This window comes from Salvelinus alpinus, chromosome 2 (assembly GCF_045679555.1).
Source record: "Salvelinus alpinus chromosome 2, SLU_Salpinus.1, whole genome shotgun sequence".
NCBI classification, from domain to species: Eukaryota; Metazoa; Chordata; class Actinopteri; order Salmoniformes; family Salmonidae; genus Salvelinus; species Salvelinus alpinus.
The window spans coordinates 7,027,107-7,053,763 of NC_092087.1; the positions used below are offsets into that span (position 1 = coordinate 7,027,107).

At 45.9% G+C, this 26,657-nt stretch overlaps 1 protein-coding gene across 1 annotated transcript in view; it reads right to left on the bottom strand.

Moving 5' to 3' along the window:
- Positions 1-26,657, bottom strand: part of LOC139553244 (dedicator of cytokinesis protein 3-like) — a 373,967-nt gene that overhangs the window by 101,382 nt on the left and 245,928 nt on the right. Inside the window, exon 14 of the mRNA XM_071365370.1 lies at positions 9,928-10,016. Within this exon, the coding sequence (XP_071221471.1) occupies positions 9,928-10,016 (89 nt within the window). The remainder of the gene's footprint in view (positions 1-9,927; positions 10,017-26,657) is intronic.

The following is a 26,657-nucleotide window of genomic DNA, read 5'->3' on the forward strand; positions in this document are numbered from 1 at the left end:
TATGAGGTAAACTGTGTGTTATGGGTAGATGGGGAGATGGGGACTAAGGTTATGAGGTAAACTGTGTGTTATGGGTAGACAGAGACTACAGTTATGAGGTAAACTGTGTGTTATGGGTAGATGGGGACTAAGGTTATGAGGTAAACTGTGTGTTATGGGTAGACAGAGACTACAGTTATGAGGTAAACTGTGTGTTATGGGTAGATGGGGACTAAGGTTATGAGGTAAACTGTGTGTTATGGGTAGACAGAGACTACAGTTATGAGGTAAACTGTGTGTTATGGGTAGATGGGGACTAAGGTTATGAGGTAAACTGTGTGTTATGGGTAGATGGGGACTACGGTTATGAGGTAAACTGTGTGTTATGGGTAGATGGGTAGACGGGGACTACGGTTATGAGGTAAACTGTGTGTTATGGGTAGATGGGAAGATGGGGACTAAGGTTATGAGGTAAACTGTGTGTTATGGGTAGATGGGGACTAAGGTTATGAGGTAAACTGTGTGTTATGGGTAGACAGAGACTACAGTTATGAGGTAAACTGTGTGTTATGGGTAGATGGGGAGATGGGGACTAAGGTTATGAGGTAAACTGTGTGTTATGGGTAGACAGAGACTACAGTTATGAGGTAAACTGTGTGTTATGGGTAGATGGGGACTAAGGTTATGAGGTAAACTGTGTGTTATGGGTAGACAGAGACTACAGTTATGAGGTAAACTGTGTGTTATGGGTAGATGGGGACTAAGGTTATGAGGTAAACTGTGTGTTATGGGTAGACAGAGACTACAGTTATGAGGTAAACTGTGTGTTATGGGTAGATGGGGACTAAGGTTATGAGGTAAACTGTGTGTTATGGGTAGATGGGGACTACGGTTATGAGGTAAACTGTGTGTTATGGGTAGATGGGTAGACGGGGACTACGGTTATGAGGTAAACTGTGTGTTATGGGTAGATGGGAAGATGGGGACTAAGGTTATGAGGTAAACTGTGTGTTATGGGTAGATGGGTAGACGGGGACTACGGTTATGAGGTAAACTGTGTGTTATGGGTAGATGGGTAGACGGGGACTACGGTTATGAGGTAAACTGTGTGTTATGGGTAGATGGGTAGATGGGGACTACGGTTATGAGGTAAAGAATGGTCATGTAACTAAGGGGGTGTGTCATGTAACTAAGGCTCTGTCCTCCCATCATTGATTCCTCTCGCGTCCCTCTCAAAGCTCATTGGAGGAGGAGGTCCGAGGGGATGGACATTGGATCCTCTCCTCCAATGAGCTTTGAGAGGGACCGGGGACGGGTATTGAGCTTCTTCACGTCCTCTTGATGTACACAATATCAACTAAGAGAATGACATTCATATTGGTAGGCTACCAATTACAGCGATTCAGAGTGAAGGGAAGTGGTGAGATTGTGTGTCATTCCTGTGAGGGGCTGGAGAGAGAGCGTGACACACACACATGCCAGTGTTTCACTTAGAATTGTTTTTAGCAGTGGTAGCAAAGTTAGCGGGGGCTCTAACCAAACATTTGAGGCCCTCTTGGCTGCAGCGATAAAATGTTGCTGTTCTAATGCAAATTTACTGCAAACCTACACATTTTGCCATGTATGCCATGTTCTTATGCCATGTTCTTATGCCATGTTCTTATGCTATCTGAGTGATCAAACATTAAAACAAAACCAATGAGGGCCCAATGCCTTGACATTTTGAGAATTTTAGATTCTCCCTGGCTGTCTAGTTTATATTGAGGTGATTGTTAGCTCTCAAAGATGATCTCATAAAAAAAAAAATATAGCTCCATTACCTTTTAAGGCTTTAGTCCTTTAAGTTTAAACTGAAAACATTTTAAGATCTCAAAATACAATTAAAAAAAACAGAGAGACTCACTTTGGTGGGCCTCAGTCCTCAGTGCTTCACTAGTATAGACCTTAATAACAGCTTTTTGAGGAGCAGCGGAAGTGAACCCTGGAATCCCAAAGACCTTCCGGTGTGTTTATAAACAACTAAGCTAGCTAACTTGATCTAGTTGTTTTCTCAAAATCAAAATGCTTTGACCATAATATTCGTAGGTGGGATGGTCTTTATGACCGGGGACGAATCTATTTGACAAAATTAAAGTTTCGAGATTTCCCAAAGAAGCATCACAGCGGGTTGCATTGCCTGCATCGATAGTAACGCTAGCAGCACGAAGTAGCGGCACCAGGAAGTTGTGTAGCACACAGGAAGTTGTTTACCATCTATTCTAGGTAACGGCCACTAGCTAGCGTGCTACATACAGTATAAATAGGATAGACAGCCATCCAATATTAGTATTTTTAATGACATAAACGTTAGTTTGATTTGGTATAAAACAACAATGTTAGCTACCTTGCTACTAGCTAAGCTAGCTAGATAACATATTGCTAGTCCCAAAGAGAGAACTATGACAATACAAAATACCAAATGTTATATCACTTGAGAATAAGGAAGTAAGTCCAGGTCTAATTTCTATGTTTACGGCCGTGACCGGGAGTCCCATAGGGCGGCGCACAATTGGCCCAGCGTCGTCCGGGTTAGAGGAGGGTTTGGCCGGGGAGGGGGGGGGGAGGCTTTAGTTGGCTCATCGCGTTCTAGCGACTCCTTGTGGCGGGTCGGGCACCTGCAGGATGACTTCGTTCGTCAGTAGAACGGTGTTTCCTCCGACACATTGATGAGACTGGCTTCCCGGGTTAAGCGAGCGGGTGATAAGAAGTGTGGCTTCTCGTTTCGGGAAGACGCATGACTCGACCTTCGCCTCTACCGAGCCCATTGGGGAGTTGCAGCGATGAGACAAGATCGTAAATAGGATATCGGGGAGAAAAAAAGGGGCTAAAATAACTATGAATATTCATGGCCAACCTCGCTCCTAGAGATCTAGCTAATGGATGAGCAGGCCTCTGTTCCAGCCCTGACACCTGACATTCTGTGTGATTATATGTATTAAACACTATTCATTTAAACTACTCAATTATCTCTTGCTTTGGAGTAAGACGGATGTCTAAACGCACTAATCATTTACATAGACGTTCTTTATATGATATGAAATAAAGTGTTGATTAATTTGAATTAAAATGTTAAGTGAGTAAACGGTAGGCAATGTAACATAACATAGTTGGTGTTATTGTAACGGTGGTCCTCCTCCTCTTCAACCGAAAAGGAGGAGTATTGAGGGAACCAAGGCGCAGCGGGTTGTGAACACATAATATTTATTAAAGACAAGACGAAAACACGAACTTCACTATAAACTAACAAAACAACAAACGGAGTAGACAGACCTGAACGACGAACTTACATTAAACACGAGAACGCACGAACAGGGAAAATAGCCTACACATAAAATGACGATGTACAACACAAACCGAACAGTCCCGTATGGTGCGACAAACACTGACACAGGAGACAACCACCCACAACGAACACTGTGAAACAACCTACCTAAATATGACTCTCAATTAGAGGAACGCCAAACACCTGCCTCTAATTGAGAGCCATACCAGGCAACCCTTAAACCAACATAGAAACAGACAACATAGAATGCCCACCCAAACTCACGTCCTGACCAACTAACACATACAACAAACTAACAGAAATAGGTCAGGAACGTGACATAACCCCCCCCTTAAGGTGCGAACTCCGGGCGCACCAGCAGAAAGTCTAGGGGAGGGTCCGGGTGGGCATCTGACCACGGTGGTGGCTCAGGCTCTGGACGAGGTCCCCACCCCACCATAGTCAATCCCAGCTTACGTTTACCCCTTATCATGACCACCCTCTTATTTCCCCCACCTAATTTAAGGGACAACACCAAGATACAGGACAGCTCCGGGACAAGGTAGCTCAGGACAGAGAAATAGCTCAGGACAGAGGGATAGCTCAGGATAGAGAGGTAGCTCAGGATAAAGAGGTAGCTTAGGATAGAGGGGCAACTCCGGACTGAAAGGCAGCTCCGGACAGAGAGACAGCTCTGGACTGAGGGGCAGTTCTGGGTAAATAGCCGCTCTGGGCTAAGGGACAGCTCATGACTGGCTGACGACTCTGGACGCTCATGGCTGGCTGACGGCTCTGGACGCTCATGGCTGGCTGACGGCTCTGGACGCTCATGGCTGGCTGACGGCTCTGGACGCTCATGGCTCACTGACGGCTCTGGACGCTCATGGCTCACTGACGGCTCTGGACGCTCATGGCTGGCTGACGGCTCTGGACGCTCATGGCTGGCTGACGGCTCTGGACGCTCATGGCTCACTGACGGCTCTGGCAGATCCTGTCTGGTTGGCGGCTCTGGCAGATCCTGTCTGGTTGGCGGCTCTGGCAGATCCTGTCTGGTTGGCGGCTCTGGCAGATCCTGTCTGGTTGGCGGCTCTGGCAGATCCTGTCTGGTTGGCGGCTCTGGCAGATCCTGTCTGGTTGGCGGCTCTGGCAGATCCTGTCTGGTTGGCGGCTCTGGCAGATCCTGACTGACGACTGGCTCTAGCGGCTCCTGACTGACTATCGGCTCTGACGGCTCGGGACAGACGGGCGGCTCTAATGGCTCGGGACAGACGGATGGCTCAGACGGCGCTGGGGAGACGGATGGCTCAGACGGCGCTGGGGAGACGGATGGCTCAGACGGCGCTGGGGAGACGGATGGCTCAGATGGCGCTGCGGAGACGGATGGCTCAAATGGCGCTGGGGAGACGGATGGCTCAGACGGCGCTGCGGAGACGGATGGCTCTGGCTGCTCCTGTCTGGCGGAAGGCTCTAGCGGCTCCTGTCTGGCGGAAGGCTCTAGCGGCTCCTGTCTGGCGGAAGGCTCTGTAGGCTCATGGCAGACGGGCGGCTTTGCAGGCTCATGGCAGACGGGCGGCTTTGAAGGCTCAATACCGACGGGCAGTTCATGCGGCGCTTGGCAGACGGACAGTTCAGGCGCCGTTGGGCAGACGGCAGACTCTGGCCGGCTGAGACGCACTGTAGGCCTGGTACGTGGTGCCGGAACTGGAGGCACCGGACTGGAGACACGCACCTTCAGGCTAGTGCGGGGAGCAGGGACAGGGCACACTGACCTCTCAAAGCGCACTATAGGCCTGGTGCGTGGTACCGGCACTGGTGGCACCGGGCTGAGTGCACGCACCTCAGGACGAGTACGGGGAGAAGGAACAGTGCGTACAGGGCTCTGGAGACGCACAGGAGGCTTAGTGCGTGTTGTCGGAACTGGAGGCACCGAACTGGATACACGCACCATAGGAAAAGTGCGTGGAGGAGGAACAGGGCTCTGGAGACGCACTGGAAACCTGGTGCGTAGTGTAGGCACTGGTGGTACTGGGCTGGGGCGAAAAGGTAGCGCCGGAAATACCGGACCGTGCAGGCGTACTGGCTCTCTTGAGGATTGAGCCTGCCCAACCTTACCTGGTTGAATGCTCCCGGTCGCCCGACCAGTGCGGGGAGGTGGAATAACCCGCACCGGGCTATGTAGGCGAACCGGGGAAACCATGCGTAAGGCAGGTGCCATGTATGCCGGCCCGAGGAGACGCACTGGAGACCAGACGCGTTGAGCCGGCCTCATGACACCTGGCTCAATGCCCAATCTAGCCCTACCAGTGCAGGGAGGTGGAATAACCCGCACCGGGCTATGCACACGTACAGGAGACACCGTGCGCTCTACTGCGTAACACGGTGTCTGCCCGTACTCCCGCTCTCCACGGTTAGCCTGGTAAGTGGGCGCAGGTCTCCTACCTGCCCTTGGCCCACTACCTCTTAACCCCCCCCCAATAAATTTTTGGGTGGTACTCACGGGCTTTTCGGGCTTCCGTGCTAGACGCGTCCCCTCATAACTCCGGTTCCCTTCTCCGGTTGCCTCTGCTCTCCTCAGTGCCTCCAGCTGTTCCCATGGGAGGCGATCCCTTCCAGCCAGGATCTCCTCCCATGTGTAGCAACCTTTACCGTCCAATACATCGTCCCAAGTCCATTCCTCCTTCTTGCGCTGTCCCTTACTCCGTTTACACCGCTGCTTGATTCTGGATTGGTGGGTGGTTCTGTAACGGTGGTCCTCCTCCTCTTCAACCGAAAAGGAGGAGTATTGAGGGAACCAAGGCGCAGCGGGTTGTGAACACATAATATTTATTAAAGACAAGACGAAAACACGAACTTCACTATAAACTAACAAAACAACAAACGGAGTAGACAGACCTGAACGACGAACTTACATTAAACACGAGAACGCACGAACAGGGAAAATAGCCTACACATAAAATGACGATGTACAACACAAACCGAACAGTCCCGTATGGTGCGACAAACACTGACACTGGAGACAACCACCCACAACGAACACTGTGAAACAACCTACCTAAATATGACTCTCAATTAGAGGAACGCCAAACACCTGCCTCTAATTGAGAGCCATACCAGGCAACCCTTAAACCAACATAGAAACAGACAACATAGAATGCCCACCCAAACTCACGTCCTGACCAACTAACACATACAACAAACTAACAGAAATAGGTCAGGAACGTGACATAACCCCCCCCTTAATGTGCGAACTCCGGGCGCACCAGCAGAAAGTCTAGGGGAGGGTCCGGGTGGGCATCTGACCACGGTGGTGGCTCAGGCTCTGGACGAGGTCCCCACCCCACCATAGTCAATCCCAGCTTACGTTTACCCCTTATCATGACCACCCTCTTATTTCCCCCACCTAATTTAAGGGACAACACCAAGATACAGGACAGCTCCGGGACAAGGTAGCTCAGGACAGAGAAATAGCTCAGGACAGAGGGATAGCTCAGGATAGAGAGGTAGCTCAGGATAAAGAGGTAGCTTAGGATAGAGGGGCAACTCCGGACTGAAAGGCAGCTCCGGACAGAGAGACAGCTCTGGACTGAGGGGCAGTTCTGGGTAAATAGCCGCTCTGGGCTAAGGGACAGCTCATGACTGGCTGACGACTCTGGACGCTCATGGCTGGCTGACGGCTCTGGACGCTCATGGCTGGCTGACGGCTCTGGACGCTCATGGCTGGCTGACGGCTCTGGACGCTCATGGCTCACTGACGGCTCTGGACGCTCATGGCTCACTGACGGCTCTGGACGCTCATGGCTGGCTGACGGCTCTGGACGCTCATGGCTGGCTGACGGCTCTGGACGCTCATGGCTGGCTGACGGCTCTGGCAGATCCTGTCTGGTTGGCGGCTCTGGCAGATCCTGTCTGGTTGGCGGCTCTGGCAGATCCTGTCTGGTTGGCGGCTCTGGCAGATCCTGTCTGGTTGGCGGCTCTGGCAGATCCTGTCTGGTTGGCGGCTCTGGCAGATCCTGTCTGGTTGGCGGCTCTGGCAGATCCTGACTGACGACTGGCTCTAGCGGCTCCTGACTGACTATCGGCTCTGACGGCTCGGGACAGACGGGCGGCTCTAATGGCTCGGGACAGACGGATGGCTCAGACGGCGCTGGGGAGACGGATGGCTCAGACGGCGCTGGGGAGACGGATGGCTCAGACGGCGCTGGGGAGACGGATGGCTCAGATGGCGCTGCGGAGACGGATGGCTCAAATGGCGCTGGGGAGACGGATGGCTCAGACGGCGCTGCGGAGACGGATGGCTCTGGCTGATCCAGTCTGGCGGAAGGCTTTGGCTGCTCCTGTCTGGCGGAAGGCTCTAGCGGCTCCTGTCTGGCGGAAGGCTCTAGCGGCTCCTGTCTGGCGGAAGGCTCTGTAGGCTCATGGCAGACGGGCGGCTTTGCAGGCTCATGGCAGACGGGCGGCTTTGAAGGCTCAATACCGACGGGCAGTTCATGCGGCGCTTGGCAGACGGACAGTTCAGGCGCCGTTGGGCAGACGGCAGACTCTGGCCGGCTGAGACGCACTGTAGGCCTGGTACGTGGTGCCGGAACTGGAGGCACCGGACTGGAGACACGCACCTTCAGGCTAGTGCGGGGAGCAGGGACAGGGCACACTGACCTCTCAAAGCGCACTATAGGCCTGGTGCGTGGTACCGGCACTGGTGGCACCGGGCTGAGTGCACGCACCTCAGGACGAGTACGGGGAGAAGGAACAGTGCGTACAGGGCTCTGGAGACGCACAGGAGGCTTAGTGCGTGTTGTCGGAACTGGAGGCACCGAACTGGATACACGCACCATAGGAAAAGTGCGTGGAGGAGGAACAGGGCTCTGGAGACGCACTGGAAACCTGGTGCGTAGTGTAGGCACTGGTGGTACTGGGCTGGGGCGAAAAGGTAGCGCCGGAAATACCGGACCGTGCAGGCGTACTGGCTCTCTTGAGCATTGAGCCTGCCCAACCTTACCTGGTTGAATGCTCCCGGTCGCCCGACCAGTGCGGGGAGGTGGAATAACCCGCACCGGGCTATGTAGGCGAACCGGGGAAACCATGCTTAAGGCAGGTGCCATGTATGCCGGCCCGAGGAGACGCACTGGAGACCAGACGCGTTGAGCCGGCCTCATGACACCTGGCTCAATGCCCAATCTAGCCCTACCAGTGCAGGGAGGTGGAATAACCCGCACCGGGCTATGCACACGTACAGGAGACACCGTGCGCTCTACTGCGTAACACGGTGTCTGCCCGTACTCCCGCTCTCCACGGTTAGCCTGGTAAGTGGGCGCAGGTCTCCTACCTGCCCTTGGCCCACTACCTCTTAACCCCCCCCCAATAAATTTTTGGGTGGTACTCACGGGCTTTTCGGGCTTCCGTGCTAGACGCGTCCCCTCATAACTCCGGTTCCCTTCTCCGGTTGCCTCTGCTCTCCTCAGTGCCTCCAGCTGTTCCCATGGGAGGCGATCCCTTCCAGCCAGGATCTCCTCCCATGTGTAGCAACCTTTACCGTCCAATACATCGTCCCAAGTCCATTCCTCCTTCTTGCGCTGTCCCTTACTCCGTTTACACCGCTGCTTGATTCTGGATTGTTGGGTGGTTCTGTAACGGTGGTCCTCCTCCTCTTCAACCGAAAAGGAGGAGTATTGAGGGAACCAAGGCGCAGCGGGTTGTGAACACATAATATTTATTAAAGACAAGACGAAAACACGAACTTCACTATAAACTAACAAAACAACAAACGGAGTAGACAGACCTGAACGACGAACTTACATTAAACACGAGAACGCACGAACAGGGAAAATAGCCTACACATAAAATGACGATGTACAACACAAACCGAACAGTCCCGTATGGTGCGACAAACACTGACACAGCAGATGCGACAAACACTGACACAGGAGACAACCACCCACAACGAACACTGTGAAACAACCTACCTAAATATGACTCTCAATTAGAGGAACGCCAAACACCTGCCTCTAATTGAGAGCCATTCCAGGCAACCCTTAAACCAACATAGAAACAGACAACATAGAATGCCCACCCAAACTCACGTCCTGACCAACTAACACATACAACAAACTAACAGAAATAGGTCAGGAACGTGACAGTTATAGTGGGTATGCCAACATGTTAAATCAGTAAACGGTAGGCAACATAACATACCGTAGTTGGTGTTATAGTGGGTATGCCAACATGTTAAATCAGTAAACGGTAGGCAACATAACATACCGTAGTTGGTGTTATAGTGGGTATGCCAACATGTTAAATCAGTAAACGGTAGGCAATGTAACATACCATAGTTGGTGTTATAGTGGGTATGCCAACATGTTAAATCAGTAAACGGTAGGTAATGTAACATACCATAGTTGGTGTTATAGTGGGTATGCCAACATGTTAAATCAGTAAACGGTAGGTTAACATACCGTAGTTGGTGTTATAGTGGGTGTGCCAACATGTTAAATCAGTAAACGGTAGGTAATGTAACATACCATAGTTGGTGTTATAGTGGGTATGCCAACATGTTAAATCAGTAAACGGTAGGTAATGTAACATACCATAGTTGGTGTTATAGTGGGTATGCCAACATGTTAAATCAGTAAACGGTAGGTAATGTAACATACCATAGTTGGTGCTGGGAGCTGTGTACTTGGTGCTGGACTTTCTTATGATGTTTTCATGGATCTGGTACCACTCGTTCTCATTGGTACATCTGGAGAGAGATAGAGAGAGAGAGAGAGAGGGACAGACAGAGAGAGAAAGACAGAGAGACAGAGAGAGACAGAGAGAGACAGAGAGAGACAGAGAGAGAGAGAGAGAGAGACAGAGACAGAGACAGAGACAGAGAGAGACCCCAATAACTACCGTGGAATATGCGTCAACAGTAACCTTGGGAAAATACTCTGCATTATCATTAACAGCAGACTCGTACATTTCCTCAATGAAAACAATGTACTGAGCAAATGTCAAATTGGCTTTTTACCAAATTACCGTACAACAGACCATGTATTCACCCTACACACCCTAATTGACAACCAAACAAACCAAAACAAAGGCAAAGTCTTCTCATGCTTTGTTGATTTCAAAAAAGCCTTCGACTCAATTTGGCATGAGGGTCTGCTATACAAATTGATGGAAAGTGGGGTTGGGGGTAAAACATACGACATTATAAAATCCATGTACACAAACAACAAGTGTGCGGTTAAAATTGGCAAAAAACACACACATTTCTTCACACAGGGTCGTGGGGTGAGACAGGGATGCAGCTTAAGCCCCACCCTCTTCAACATATATATCAACGAATTGGCGCGGGCACTAGAACAGTCTGCAGCACCCGGTCTCACCCTACTAGAATCCGAAGTCAAATGTCTACTGTTTGCTGATGATCTGGTGCTTCTGTCACCAACCAAGGAGGGCCTACAGCAGCACCTAGATCTTCTGCACAGATTCTGTCAGACCTGGGCCCTGACAGTAAATCTCAGTAAGACCAAAATAATGGTGTTCCAAAAAAGGTCCAGTCACCAGGACCACAAATTCCATCTAGACACCGTTGCCCTAGAGCACACAAAAAACTATACATACCTCGGCCTAAACATCAGCACCACAGGTAACTTCCACAAAGCTGTGAACGATCTGAGAGACAAGGCAAGAAGGGCATTCTATGCCATCAAAAGGAACATAGATTTCAACATACCAATTAGGATCTGGCTAAAAATACTTGAATCAGTCATAGAGCCCATTGCCCTTTATGGTTGTGAGGTCTGGGGTCCGCTCACCAACCAAGATTTCACAAAATGGGACAAACACCAAATTGAGACTCTGCATGCAGAATTCTGCAAAAATATCCTCCGTGTACAACGTAGAACACCAAATAATGCATGCAGAGCAGAATTAGGCCGATACCCACTAATTATCAAAATCCAGAAAAGAGCCGTTAAATTCTACAACCACCTAAAAGGAAGCGATTCCCAAACCTTCCATAACAAAGCCATCACCTACAGAGAGATGAACCTGGAGAAGAGTCCCCTAAGCAAGCTGGTCCTAGGGCTCTGTTCACAAACACAAACACACCCCACAGAGCCCCAGGACAACAGCACAATTAGACCCAACCAAATCATGAGAAAACAAAAAGATAATTACTTGACACATTGGAAAGAATTAACAAAAAAACAGAGCAAACTAGAATGCTATTTGGCCCTAAACAGAGAGTACACAGTGGCAGAATACCTGACCACTGTGACTGACTCAAACTTAAGGAAAGCTTTGACTATGTACAGACTCAGTGAGCATAGCCTTGCTATTGAGAAAGGCCGCCGTAGGCAGACATGGCTCTCAAGAGAAGACAGGCTATGTGCACACTGCCCACAAAATGAGGTGGAAACTGAGCTGCACTTCCTAACCTCCTGCCCAATGTATGACCATATTAGAGAGACATATTTCCCTCAGATTACACAGATCCACAAAGAATTCGAAAACAAATCCAATTTTGATAAACTCCCATATCTACTGGGTGAAATTCCACAGTGTGCCATCACAGCAGCAAGATTTGTGACCTGTTGCCACAAGAAAAGGGCAACCAGTGAAGAACAAACACCACTGTAAATACAACCCATATTTATGTTTATTTATTTTAACTTGTGTGCTTTAACCATTTGTACATTGTTACAACACTGCATATATATAATATGACATTTGTAATGTCTTTATTGTTTTGAAACTTCTGTATGTGTAATGTTTACTGTTCATTTTTATTGTTTATTTGACTTTTGTATATTACCTACCTCACTTGCTTTGGCAATGTTAACACATGTTTCCCATGCCAATAAAGCCCCTTGAATTGAATTGAATTGAATTGAGAGAGAGAGAGAGAGAGAGAGAGAGAGAGAGAGAGAGAGAGAGAGAGAGAGAGAGAGAGAGAGAGAGAGAGGTCATGAGCAGATGACCTCCTGCATTTTTCAGCATGTTCTTGAAAAAATATAGATTTGGGGTTAGATAAACAGACAGACAGACAGACAGACAGACAGACAGACAGACAGACACAGAGAGAGAGAGAGAGAGAGAGAGAGAGAGAGAGAGAGTTCCGGAGTTCCAAATTAAGCAGCAACAGCTGAAAAGATGAGCTCCTAAAAATATTGAATTTTACATGGTTTTTAGAGGAAAGTATATCGAAAAAAAGCAAAAGAAAACTGCAAGACTGATTAGGAGACCAAACAAGCAGCAAACAAAGAAGAAAGGCTTTCGAAAAAAGTAAAATTATACAATTTTCTTAGCTAGCTAAGTTGTTTACCTGTTGCTAGGCAGTTGCTAGGGACTCTCCTGAAAGAAGCTAGCTAGCTAACAAGGAGAGAGAGAGAGAGAGAGGTCATGATCAGATGATCAGATGAGCTCCTGCATTTTTCAGCATTTTCTTTAAAAAAGATAGATTTAGAGTTAGTTAAACTTGGATTTTTTGTGGAACTGAGAGAGATACAGCTTCAACTGTATTCAACTGTAACTGACTTGATACAGCTTCAACTAGCACTGACGTGTCAAGTGAGAGGTGTCAAAGACCATTAGCCCAACAATGGCAGGAGAGTCGAATAGTCTACCCCAACCAAATGGAGAGGCCTTAGAAGCTCCCTCCTGCTGTTCAGAGGTAATTAAAATACAGTACCCTGTGAGTGTAAAGAATGATAAGGCAAGAAAAGAGCACAAAATGAAGCTCCTTATGGAAAATCAAGAGACACTTTTTGCTGACTATTACAAAAATGGGAACATCAGCAACCTTATCTTCCACACAAACCATCCCCTGGCATGGCACAGTGCTATATTAGCACACTACCCCTCTGTTAAGAGAGGGGGGGTTAACGAGGGGTGGAAACTCAGGATACTTGACAACGAGGACTCTGAGTCAGCTAACATAAATCTATATAAGTCTGGAACAGTATTGGTACAGGGCAACCCCAAACAGTTTCAGCTGGACTTTCACCTAATCAAAGAATTAGCCCAGCAGGAGAAGCTCTCCCTTGATAAAGATACCCCCACCCCAAGCGGGTCAGACCAGACCTCTTCATCATATAACCCCACAGACGAGCAACCCTCAGCAGACAGTCAACCTCCCAGTACAGAGCACTTCTCCCTCATTGAAATGAAGGATAAATTCACCCAGCTGGAGGTAAGGCAGGTGGAGCTGGAACAGCAGGTGATTACACTCCAGTCAGCACAGACCCAGACAACAGTCCAGCACAACAACCCCTTAACCAGACCAGGAGAGCTGGAGGTGGAGAGAGACATATCTGCACTCTGGACAGTGGTGAGACAACTTCAACAGGAGAAAGAGCAGAAGCAGGAGCAGAACAAAGCACTAGAGGAGAGGATCAGACTGCTGGAGGAGAGGGAGAGGGGGATGGAGGAGAGGATCAGACTGCTGGAGGAGAGGTTGAGGGGGATGGCATGTGACAGAGAACAACCCACTAGGGAGGTGGCCATCCCCACAGAGACGCCAGCAGAACAGCCCACCTCAGCACCGGACAAAAGTCTCGACACCACAGCAGAACAGTCCACACCAGACCCTGACCATAGAGTCAACATCACAGCAGAACAGACAAAAGAAAAAACCCAAGCCCAGCAGCTCTCACCCCCCCTGAGCACCCCCCCTGTCAGCCACCCTGATAGCCCTCCTGACAACCCCCCCACACCCACTGAGAACAAACACAAGACACAGATTGTTCTCCTTATGGACTCAAATGGGAAATATATAGAAGAAAAAAAACTTTTTCCCAAACACAGTGTGTCTAAACTCTGGTGTCCAAACACCCAGCGCGCCCTAGACCTTCTGTCTGAGGACAAACTAGGCTCACCTAGCCACATAATAATACACACAGGCACAAACGACCTGAGAGCAAAGCAGGAAAGGGTGGCCACAGCACTGAAGGGAGTGATTGAAAAAGCTTCTTCTACTTTCCCCAATGCACAAGTGGTTATCTCCACCCTGCTACCACGAAAAGACTTCCACCCTGCTACAATACAGCGGGTAAACGCAAGCATTTCCCGTGACTGTGCCTCAAAACCAAATGTTTTCCTGGCCCACCACTCCACCCTGGACTTGAACAGCCTCTATGACCAGGTCCACCTCTATAAGGCAGCAGTGCCCACCTTTGTCCGGACTCTAAAGGACATCGCTCTCAAACGCAGCCCCAACACTTCACACAGGAGCAACAGATCAATAGACACCCCACCCAGACCAGCGAGACACCCTCCAAGACCTGCAGGACCCCCCCGTGGACCTACACATAGAGGACCCACGCCAAGAGGACTTACATCCAGACCACAGCACCCCCAGACACATCCACACCCCCACCCCAACCAATCAACACCCCCCCACATCAACCATGCCCACACCCCATTTAGGCCCCCTCAGATCAGACCTATGCCACTCCTGCCCACCCCATGCACCCCACCCCCGCAAAGAGAGCATCAACATGGAAGTCACACATACGCCCAGGTAGTGAGCGGGCAAACAGGCCCAACCCCCACTCTTACACTCGCCCAAGCCAACGGCATGTACCAGATGCTCAGCAGGCTCTGCTCACACTTACTGGCCTGAGGCCAAACCACACGGCCAACAACATTGGACACTTTATGGAACAAAAAGCCTTCACTATATCATCCTGGAATATCCAAGGCCTGAGGTCATCTGCCTTTGGCCTAAAGAGCAGGAACACGGACTTCACCAAAGAAATCGGTAATGCAGACATTGTCATCCTGCAAGAAACATGGTATAGCGGAGACGGACCCACTGGTTGCCCTCTAGGTTACAGAGAGCTGGTAGTCCCATCCACCAAACTACCAGGTGTGAAACAGGGAAGGGACTCAGGGGGAATGCTAATTTGGTATAGAGCAGACCTAACTCACTCCATTAAATTAATCAAAACAGGAACATTTTACATTTGGCTAGAAATTCAAAAGGAAATTATCTTAACAGAGAAAAATGTCCTCCTGTGTGCTACCTATATCCCCCCACTAGAATCCCCATACTTTAATAAAGACAGCTTCTCCATCCTGGAGGGGGAAATCAATCATTTCCAGGCCCAGGGACATGTATTAGTCTGTGGCGACCTAAATGCCAGAACTGGACAAGAACCTGACACCCTCAGCACACAGGGGGACAAACACCTGCCTGCAGGTGACAGCATTCCCTCCCCCATATGCCCCCCTAGGCACAACTATGACAACATAACCAACAAAAACGGGTCACAACTCCTGCAGCTCTGTCGCACGCTGGGTATGTACATAGTCAATGGTAGGCTTCGAGGGGACTCCTATGGTAGGTTCACCTATAGCTCATCTCTTGGCAGTAGCACTGTAGACTACTTTATCACTGACCTCAACCCAGAGTCTCTCAGAGCGTTCACAGTCAGCCCACTGACACCCCTATCAGACCACAGCAAAATCACAGTCTACTTGAACAGAGCAATACTCAATCATGAGGCATCAAAGCCAAAGGAACTGAGTAACATTAAGAAATGCTATAGATGGAAGGAATGCAGTTTGGAAACCTACCAAAAAACAATTAGGCAACAGCAAATTCAATCCCTTTTAGACAACTTCCTGGGTAAAATGTTCCACTGCAATAGTGAAGGTGTAAACTTGGCAGTAGAAAATCTTAACAGTATATTTGACCTCTCAGCTTCCCTATCAAATCTAAAAATCTCAAATAGAAAACCGAAGAAAATGAACAACAATGACAAATGGTTTGATAAAGAATGCAAAAATCTAAGAAATAAATTGAGGAACCTGTCCAACCAAAAACATAGAGACCCGGAAAACCTGAGTCTACGCCTTCACTATGGCGAATCACTAAAACAATACAGAAATACACTACGGAAAAAGAAGGAACAGCACGTCAGAAATCAGCTCAATGTAATTGAAGACTCCATAGACTCTAACCAATTCTGGGAAAATTGGAAAACACTAAACAAACAACAACACGAAGAATTATCTATCCAAAATGGAGATGTATGGGTAAACCACTTCTCCAATCTTTTGGGCTCTATAACAAAGAATAAAGAACAAAAACATATACATGATCAAATACAAATCCTAGAATCAACTATTAAAGACTACCAGAACCCATTGGATTCTCCAATTACCTTGAATGAGTTACAGGACAAAATAAAAACCCTCAAACCCAAAAAGGCCTGTGGTGTTGATGGTATCCTTAATGAAATGATCAAATATACAGACAACAAATTCCAATTGGCTATACTAAAACTCTTTAACATCGTCCTTAGCTCTGGCATCTTCCCCAATATTTGGAACCAAGGACTGATCACCCCAATCCACAAAAGTGGAGACAAATTTGACCCCAATAACTACCGTGGAATATGCGTCAACAGTAACCTTGGGAAAATACTCTGCATTATCATTAACAGCAGACTCGTACATTTCCTCAATGAAAACAATGTACTGAGCAAATGTCAAATTGGCTTTTTACCAAATTACCGTACAACAGACCATGTATTCACCCTACACACCCTAATTGACAACCAAACAAACCAAAACAAAGGCAAAGTCTTCTCATGCTTTGTTGATTTCAAAAAAGCCTTCGACTCAATTTGGCATGAGGGTCTGCTATACAAATTGATGGAAAGTGGTGTTGTGGGTAAAACATACGACATTATAAAATCCATGTACACAAACAACAAGTGTGCGGTTAAAATTGGCAAAAAAACACACATTTCTTCACACAGGGTCGTGGGGTGAGACAGGGATGCAGCTTAAGCCCCACCCTCTTCAACATATATATCAACGAATTGGCGCGGGCACTAGAACAGTCTGCAGCACCCGGTCTCACCCTACTAGAATCCGAAGTCAAATGTCTACTGTTTGCTGATGATCTGGTGCTTCTGTCACCAACCAAGGAGGGCCTACAGCAGCACCTAGATCTTCTGCACAGATTCTGTCAGACCTGGGCCCTGACAGTAAATCTCAGTAAGACCAAAATAATGGTGTTCCAAAAAAGGTCCAGTCACCAGGACCACAAATTCCATCTAGACACCGTTGCCCTAGAGCACACAAAAAACTATACATACCTCGGCCTAAACATCAGCACCACAGGTAACTTCCACAAAGCTGTGAACGATCTGAGAGACAAGGCAAGAAGGGCCTTCTATGCCATCAAAAGGAACATAAATTTCAACATACCAATTAGGATCTGGCTAAAAATACTTGAATCAGTCATAGAGCCCATTGCCCTTTATGGTTGTGAGGTCTGGGGTCCGCTCACCAACCAAGATTTCACAAAATGGGACAAACACCAAATTGAGACTCTGCATGCAGAATTCTGCAAAAATATCCTCCGTGTACAACGTAGAACACCAAATAATGCATGCAGAGCAGAATTAGGCCGATACCCACTAATTATCAAAATCCAGAAAAGAGCCGTTAAATTCTACAACCACCTAAAAGGAAGCGATTCCCAAACCTTCCATAACAAAGCCATCACCTACAGAGAGATGAACCTGGAGAAGAGTCCCCTAAGCAAGCTGGTCCTAGGGCTCTGTTCACAAACACAAACACACCCCACAGAGCCCCAGGACAACAGCACAATTAGACCCAACCAAATCATGAGAAAACAAAAAGATAATTACTTGACACATTGGAAAGAATTAACAAAAAAACAGAGCAAACTAGAATGCTATTTGGCCCTAAACAGAGAGTACACAGTGGCAGAATACCTGACCACTGTGACTGACCCAAACTTAAGGAAAGCTTTGACTATGTACAGACTCAGTGAGCATAGCCTTGCTATTGAGAAAGGCCGCCGTAGGCAGACATGGCTCTCAAGAGAAGACAGGCTATGTGCACACTGCCCACAAAATGAGGTGGAAACTGAGCTGCACTTCCTAACCTCCTGCCCAATGTATGACCATATTAGAGAGACATATTTCCCTCAGATTACACAGATCCACAAAGAATTCGAAAACAAATCCAATTTTGATAAACTCCCATATCTACTGGGTGAAATTCCACAGTGTGCCATCACAGCAGCAAGATTTGTGACCTGTTGCCACAAGAAAAGGGCAACCAGTGAAGAACAAACACCACTGTAAATACAACCCATATTTATGTTTATTTATTTTAACTTGTGTGCTTTAACCATTTGTACATTGTTACAACACTGCATATATATAATATGACATTTGTAATGTCTTTATTGTTTTGAAACTTCTGTATGTGTAATGTTTACTGTTCATTTTTATTGTTTATTTGACTTTTGTATATTACCTACCTCACTTGCTTTGGCAATGTTAACACATGTTTCCCATGCCAATAAAGCCCCTTGAGTTGAATGGGAGTTGAGTGGAGAGAGAGAGAGAGAGAGAGAGAGAGAGAGAGAGAGAGAGAGAGAGAGAGGTCATGAGCAGATGACCTCCTGCATTTTTCAGCATGTTCTTGAAAAAATATAGATTTGGGGTTAGATAAACAGACAGACAGACAGACAGACAGACAGACAGACAGACAGACACAGAGAGAGAGAGAGAGAGAGAGAGAGAGAGAGAGAGAGAGTGAGAGAGAGAGAGAGAGAGAGAGAGAGAGAGAGAGAGAGAGAGAGAGAGAGAGAGAGAGAGAGAGAGAGAGAGAGAGAGAGAGAGAGAGTGTAGTGGGAATATATCTCCATACAGTTCTACCAACTGTTCATGTTTTATTTTTCTTTCACATCCCATGTCATACAGTGTTTATGGTAAAACATATGAAGTGGATAGTGGATGCTATGTGTCATACAGTATGTGCTATGTGTTCTCTTAAAGACAATATCGATAAAGAGGATATAGAATTTGGTTCTATTCTATTCTATTCTGTTCTATTCTATTCTGTTCTATTCTATTCTGTTCTATTCTACTCTATTCTGTTCTGTTCTACTCTACTCTACTCTATTCTACTCTACTCTACTCTATTCTATTCTACTCTACCCTATTCTACTCTATTCTGTTCTACTCTACTCTATTCTGTTCTACTCAATTCTACTCTGTTCTGTTCTATTATATTCTACTCTATTCTATTCTACTCTAATCTATTTTATTATACTTTATCATATTATATTCTACTCTATTCTGTTGTGTTCTATTCTCTTCTGTGCTGCAGAGCTCTCCTTGCCTTGCCCCACTAGAGGTCCTCTCTGCACAGAGAGACCGTCTGAAGCAACAGAGGTGATGAGCATACAGTCCAGATCTGTCTGCTTCCGCCTGGCTTCCCTCCCTTCATATATCTTTACTTTACTGGCTTCTGTTCTGTCAAAATGGGATTGGTTTTATGTTTGTTGAAGGTGGACAACTGGCAACCTATATAGGCCGACTACTCACTGCCTGAACACTGTGTTAAGATTATGTTTCAGTACAATGACTAAAACCAATATAATATAAATTGTGTGAATAAATATCTTGAAATATGATATAAACCCACAAAGATTAGCCAAGGTCAGTGAAACCATGTCTGGATTATAAAATGCTTTACACATAGCACCTACTTCATTCTTACACAGACAGCGACTGTTCTCTGAACATTCAGACAGAAACCCACAGGACAAACTCTTTATCTATACTGTATGACTGGTGTAGCCTGACCAACCCTCTAGTTGATTCAGAACCTAGTAGAACTATGACCACCTAGTTGATTCAGAACCTAGTAGAACTATGACCACCTAGTTGATTCAGAACCTAGTAGAACTATGACCCCTCTAGTTGATTCAGAACCTAGTAGAACTATGACCCCTCTAGTTGATTCAGAACCTAGGTAGAACTATGACCCCTCTAGTTGATTCAGAACCTAGTAGAACTATGACCCCTCTAGTTGATTCAGAACCTAGTAGAACTATGACCACCTAGCTGATTCAGAACCTAGTAGAACTATGACCCCTCTAGTTGATTCAGAACCTAGTAGAACTATGACCCCTCTAGTTGATTCAGAACCTAGTAGAACTATGACCCCTCTAGTTGATTCAGAACCTAGTAGAACTATGACCCCTCTAGTTGATTCAGAACCTAGTAGAACTATGACCCCTCTAGTTGATTCAGAACCTAGTAGAACTACGACCCCTCTAGTTGATTCAGAACCTAGTAGAACTATGACCACCTAGTTGATTCAGAACCTAGTAGAACTATGACCCTCTAGTTGATTCAGAACCTAGTAGAACTATGACCCCTCTAGTTGATTCAGAACCTAGTAGAACTATGACCCCTCTAGTTGATTCAGAACCTAGTAGAACTATGACCCCTCTAGTTGATTCAGAACCTAGTAGAACTATGACCCCTCTAGTTGATTCAGAACCTAGTAGAACTATGACCACCTAGCTGATTCAGAACCTAGTAGAACTATGACCCCTCTAGTTGATTCAGAACCTAGTAGAACTATGACCCCTCTAGTTGATTCAGAACCTAGTAGAACTATGACCCCTCTAGTTGATTCAGAACCTAGTAGAACTATGACCCCTCTAGTTGATTCAGAACCTAGTAGAACTATGACCCTCTAGTTGATTCAGAACCTAGTAGAACTATGACCCCTCTAGTTGATTCAGAACCTAGTAGAACTATGACCACCTAGTTGATTCAGAACCTAGTAGAACTATGACCCCTCTAGTTGATTCAGAACCTAGTAGAACTATGACCCATCTAGTTGATTCAGAACCTAGTAGAACTATGACCCCTCTAGTTGATTCAGAACCTAGTAGAACTATGACCCCTCTAGTTGATTCAGAACCTAGTAGAACTATGTCCCCTCTAGTTGATTCAGAATCTAGTAGAACTATGACCACCTAGTTGATTCAGAACCTAGTAGAACTATGACCCTCTAGTTGATTCAGAACCTAGTAGAACTATGACCCCTCTAGTTGATTCAGAACCTAGTAGAACTATGACCCCTCTAGTTGATTCAGAACCTAGTAGAACTATGACCCCTCTAGTTGATTCAGAACCTAGTAGAACTATGACCCCTCTAGTTGATTCAGAACCTAGTAGAACTATGACCCCTCTAGTTGATTCAGAACCTAGTAGAACTATGACCCCTCTAGTTGATTCAGAACCTAGTAGAACTATGACCCCTCTAGTTGATTCAGAACCTAGTAGAACTATGACCCCTCTAGTTGATTCAGAACCTAGTAGAACTATGACCACCTAGCTGATTCAGAACCTAGTAGAACTATGACCCCTCTAGTTGATTCAGAACCTAGTAGAACTATGACCCCTCTAGTTGATTCAGAACCTAGTAGACCTATGACCCCTCTAGTTGATTCAGAACCTAGTAGAACTATGACCCCTCTAGTTGATTCAGAACCTAGTAGAACTATGACCCCTCTAGTTGATTCAGAACCTAGTAGAACTATGACCACCTAGTTGATTCAGAACCTAGTAGAACTATGACCCTCTAGTTGATTCAGAACCTAGTAGAACTATGACCCCTCTAGTTGATTCAGAACCTAGTAGAACTATGACCCCTCTAGTTGATTCAGAACCTAGTAGAACTATGACCCCTCTAGTTGATTCAGAACCTAGTAGAACTATGACCCCTCTAGTTGATTCAGAACCTAGTAGAACTATGACCACCTAGTTGATTCAGAACCTAGTAGAACTATGACCACCTAGTTGATTCAGAACCTAGTAGAACTATGACCCCTCTAGTTGATTCAGAACCTAGTAGAACTATGACCCCTCTAGTTGATTCAGAACCTAGTAGAACTATGACCACCTAGTTGATTCAGAACCTAGTAGAACTATGACCACCTAGTTGATTCAGAACCTAGGTAGAACTATGACCCCTCTAGTTGATTCAGAACCTAGTAGAACTATGACCACCTAGTTGATTCAGAACCTAGTAGAACTATGACCCCTCTAGTTGATTCAGAACCTAGTAGAACTATGAGCACCTAGTTGATTCAGAACCTAGTAGAACTATGACCCCTCTAGTTGATTCAGAACCTAGTAGAACTATGAGCACCTAGTTGATTCAGAACCTAGTAGAACTATGACCCCTCTAGTTGATTCAGAACCTAGTAGAACTATGACCCCTTTAGTTGATTCAGAACCTAGTAGAACTATGAGCACCTAGTTGATTCAGAACCTAGTAGAACTATGACCCCTCTAGTTGATTCAGAACCTAGGTAGAACTATGACCCCTCTAGTTGATTCAGAACCTAGTAGAACTATGACCCCTCTAGTTGATTCAGAACCTAGTAGAACTATGAGCACCTAGTTGATTCAGAACCTAGTAGAACTATGACCCCTCTAGTTGATTCAGAACCTAGTAGAACTATGACCCCTCTAGTTGATTCAGAACCTAGTAGAACTATGACCCCTCTAGTTGATTCAGAACCTAGTAGAACTATGACCCCTCTAGTTGATCCAGAACCTAGGTAGAACTATGACCCCTCTAGTTGATTCAGAACCTAGTAGAACTATGACCCCTCTAGTTGATTCAGAACCTAGTAGAACTATGACCACCTAGTTGATTCAGAACCTAGTAGAACTATGACCACCTAGTTGATTCAGAACCTAGTAGAACTATGACCCCTCTAGTTGATTCAGAACCTAGTAGAACTATGACCCCTCTAGTTGATTCAGAACCTAGTAGAACTATGACCACCTAGTTGATTCAGAACCTAGTAGAACTATGACCCCTCTAGTTGATTCAGAACCTAGTAGAACTATGACCCCTCTAGTTGATTCAGAACCTAGTAGAACTATGCCCCCTCTAGTTGATTCAGAACCTAGTAGAACTATGACCCCTCTAGTTGATTCAGAACCTAGGTAGAACTATGACCCCTCTAGTTGATTCAGAACCTAGTAGAACTATGACCCCTCTAGTTGATTCAGAACCTAGTAGAACTATGAGCACCTAGTTGATTCAGAACCTAGTAGAACTATGACCCCTCTAGTTGATTCAGAACCTAGGTAGAACTATGACCCCTCTAGTTGATTCAGAACCTAATAGAACTATGACCCCTCTAGTTGATTCAGAACCTAGTAGAACTATGACCCCTCTAGTTGATTCAGAACCTAGTAGAACTATGACCCCTCTAGTTGATTCAGAACCTAGTAGAACTATGACCCCTCTAGTTGATTCAGAACCTAGTAGAACTATGACCACCTAGTTGATTCAGAACCTAGTAGAACTATGACCACCTAGTTGATTCAGAACCTAGGTAGAACTATGACCCCTCTAGTTGATTCAGAACCTAGTAGAACTATGAGCACCTAGTTGATTCAGAACCTAGTAGAACTATGAGCACCTAGTTGATTCAGAACCTAGTAGAACTATGACCCCTCTAGTTGATTCAGAACCTAGTAGAACTATGACCCCTCTAGTTGATTCAGAACCTAGTAGAACTATGACCACCTAGTTGATTCAGAACCCAGTAGAACTATGACCCCTCTAGTTGATTCAGAACCTAGTAGAACTATGACCCCTCTAGTTGATTCAGAACCTAGTAGAACTATGACCACCTAGTTGATTCAGAACCTAGTAGAACTATGACCCCTCTAGTTGATTCAGAACCTAGTAGAACTATGACCCCTCTAGTTGATTCAGAACCTAGTAGAACTATGACCCCTCTAGTTGATTCAGAACCTAGGTAGAACTATGACCACCTAGTTGATTCAGAACCTAGTAGAACTATGACCACCTAGTTGATTCAGAACCTAGTAGAACTATGACCCCTCTAGTTGATTCAGAACCTAGTAGAACTATGACCACCTAGTTGATTCAGAACCTAGTAGAACTATGACCCTCTAGTTGATTCAGAACCTAGTAGAACTATGACCCCTCTAGTTGATTCAGAACCTAGTAGAACTATGACCCCTCTAGTTGATTCAGAACCTAGTAGAACTATGGCCACCTAGTTGATTCAGAACCTAGTAGAACTATGACCACCTAGTTGATTCAGAACCTAGTAGAACTATGACCCCTCTAGTTGATTCAGAACCTAGTAGAACTATGACCACCTAGTTGATTCAGAACCTAGTAGAACTATGACCCCTCTAGTTGATTCAGAACCTAGTAGAACTATGACCCCTCTACTTGATTCAGAACCTAGTAGAACTATGACCCCTCTAGTTGATTCAGAACCTAGTAGAACTATGACCACCTAGTTGATTCAGAACCTAGTAGAACTATGCCCCCTCTAGTTGATTCAGAACCTAGTAGAACTATGATCCCTCTAGTTGATTCAGTACCTAGTAGAACTATGACCCCTCTAGTTGATTCAGAACCTAGTAGAACTATGACCCCTCTAGTTGATCCAGAACCTAGGTAGAACTATGACCACCTAGTTGATCCAGAACCTAGTAGAACTATGACCACCTAGTTGATTCAGAACCTAGTAGAACTATGACCACCTAGTTGATTCAGAACCTAGTAGAACTATGGCCACCTAGTTGATTCAGAACCTAGTAGAACTATGACCACCTAGTTGATTCAGAACCTAGTAGAACTATGACCCCTCTAGTTGATTCAGAACCTAGTAGAACTATGACCACCTAGTTGATTCAGAACCTAGTAGAACTATGACCCCTCTAGTTGATTCAGAACCTAGTAGAACTATGACCCCTCTACTTGATTCAGAACCTAGTAGAACTATGACCCCTCTAGTTGATTCAGAACCTAGTAGAACTATGACCACCTAGTTGATTCAGAACCTAGTAGAACTATGACCCCTCTAGTTGATCCAGAACCTAGGTAGAACTATGACCACCTAGTTGATCCAGAACCTAGTAGAACTATGACCACCTAGTTGATTCAGAACCTAGTAGAACTATGACCACCTAGTTGATTCAGAACCTAGTAGAACTATGACCCTTCTAGTTGATTCAGAACCTAGTAGAACTATGACCCCTCTAGTTGATTCAGAACCTAGTAGAACTATGACCCCTCTAGTTGATTCAGAACCTAGTAGAACTATGACCACCTAGTTGATCCAGAACCTAGTAGAACTATGACCACCTAGTTGATTCAGAACCTAGTAGAACTATGACCACCTAGTTGATTCAGAACCTAGTAGAACTATGACCCCTCTAGTTGATTCAGAACCTAGTAGAACTATGACCCCTCTAGTTGATTCAGAACCTAGTAGAACTATGACCCCTCTAGTTGATTCAGAACCTAGTAGAACTATGACCACCTAGTTGATTCAGAACCTAGTAGAACTATGACCACCTAGTTGATTCAGAACCTAGTAGAACTATGACCCCTCTAGTTGATTCAGAACCTAGTAGAACTATGACCACCTAGTTGATTCAGAACCTAGTAGAACTATGACCCCTCTAGTTGATTCAGAACCTAGTAGAACTATGACCCCTCTAGTTCATTCAGAACCTAGTAGAACTATGACCCCTCTAGTTGATTCAGAACCTAGTAGAACTATGACCCCTCTAGTTGATTCAGAACCTAGTAGAACTATGACCCCTCTAGTTGATTCAGAACCTAGGAAGAACTATGACCACCTAGTTGATTCAGAACCTAGTAGAACTATGACCCCTCTAGTTGATTCAGAACCTAGTAGAACTATGACCACCTAGTTGATTCAGAACCTAGTAGAACTATGACCCCTCTAGTTGATTCAGAACCTAGTAGAACTATGACCCCTCTAGTTGATTCAGAACCTAGTAGAACTATGACCCCTCTAGTTGATTCAGAACCTAGTAGAACTATGACCACCTAGTTGATTCAGAACCTAGTAGAACTATGACCCCTCTAGTTGATTCAGAACCTAGTAGAACTATGACCCCTCTAGTTGATTCAGAACCTAGTAGAACTATGACCACCTAGTTGATTCAGAACCTAGTAGAACTATGACCCCTCTAGTTGATTCAGAACCTAGTAGAACTATGACCACCTAGTTGATTCAGAACCTAGTAGAACTATGACCCCTCTAGTTGATTCAGAACCTAGTAGAACTATGACCACCTAGTTGATTCAGAACCTAGTAGAACTATGACCACCTAGTTGATTCAGAACCTAGTAGAACTATGACCCCTCTAGTTGATTCAGAACCTAGTAGAACTATGACCACCTAGTTGATTCAGAACCTAGTAGAACTATGACCCCTCTAGTTGATTCAGAACCTAGTAGAACTATGACCCCTCTAGTTGATTCAGAACCTAGTAGAACTATGACCCCTCTAGTTGATTCAGAACCTAGTAGAACTATGGCCACCTAGTTGATTCAGAACCTAGTAGAACTATGACCACCTAGTTGATTCAGAACCTAGTAGAACTATGACCACCTAGTTGATTCAGAACCTAGTAGAACTATGACCACCTAGTTGATTCAGAACCTAGTAGAACTATGACCCCTCTAGTTGATTCAGAACCTAGTAGAACTATGA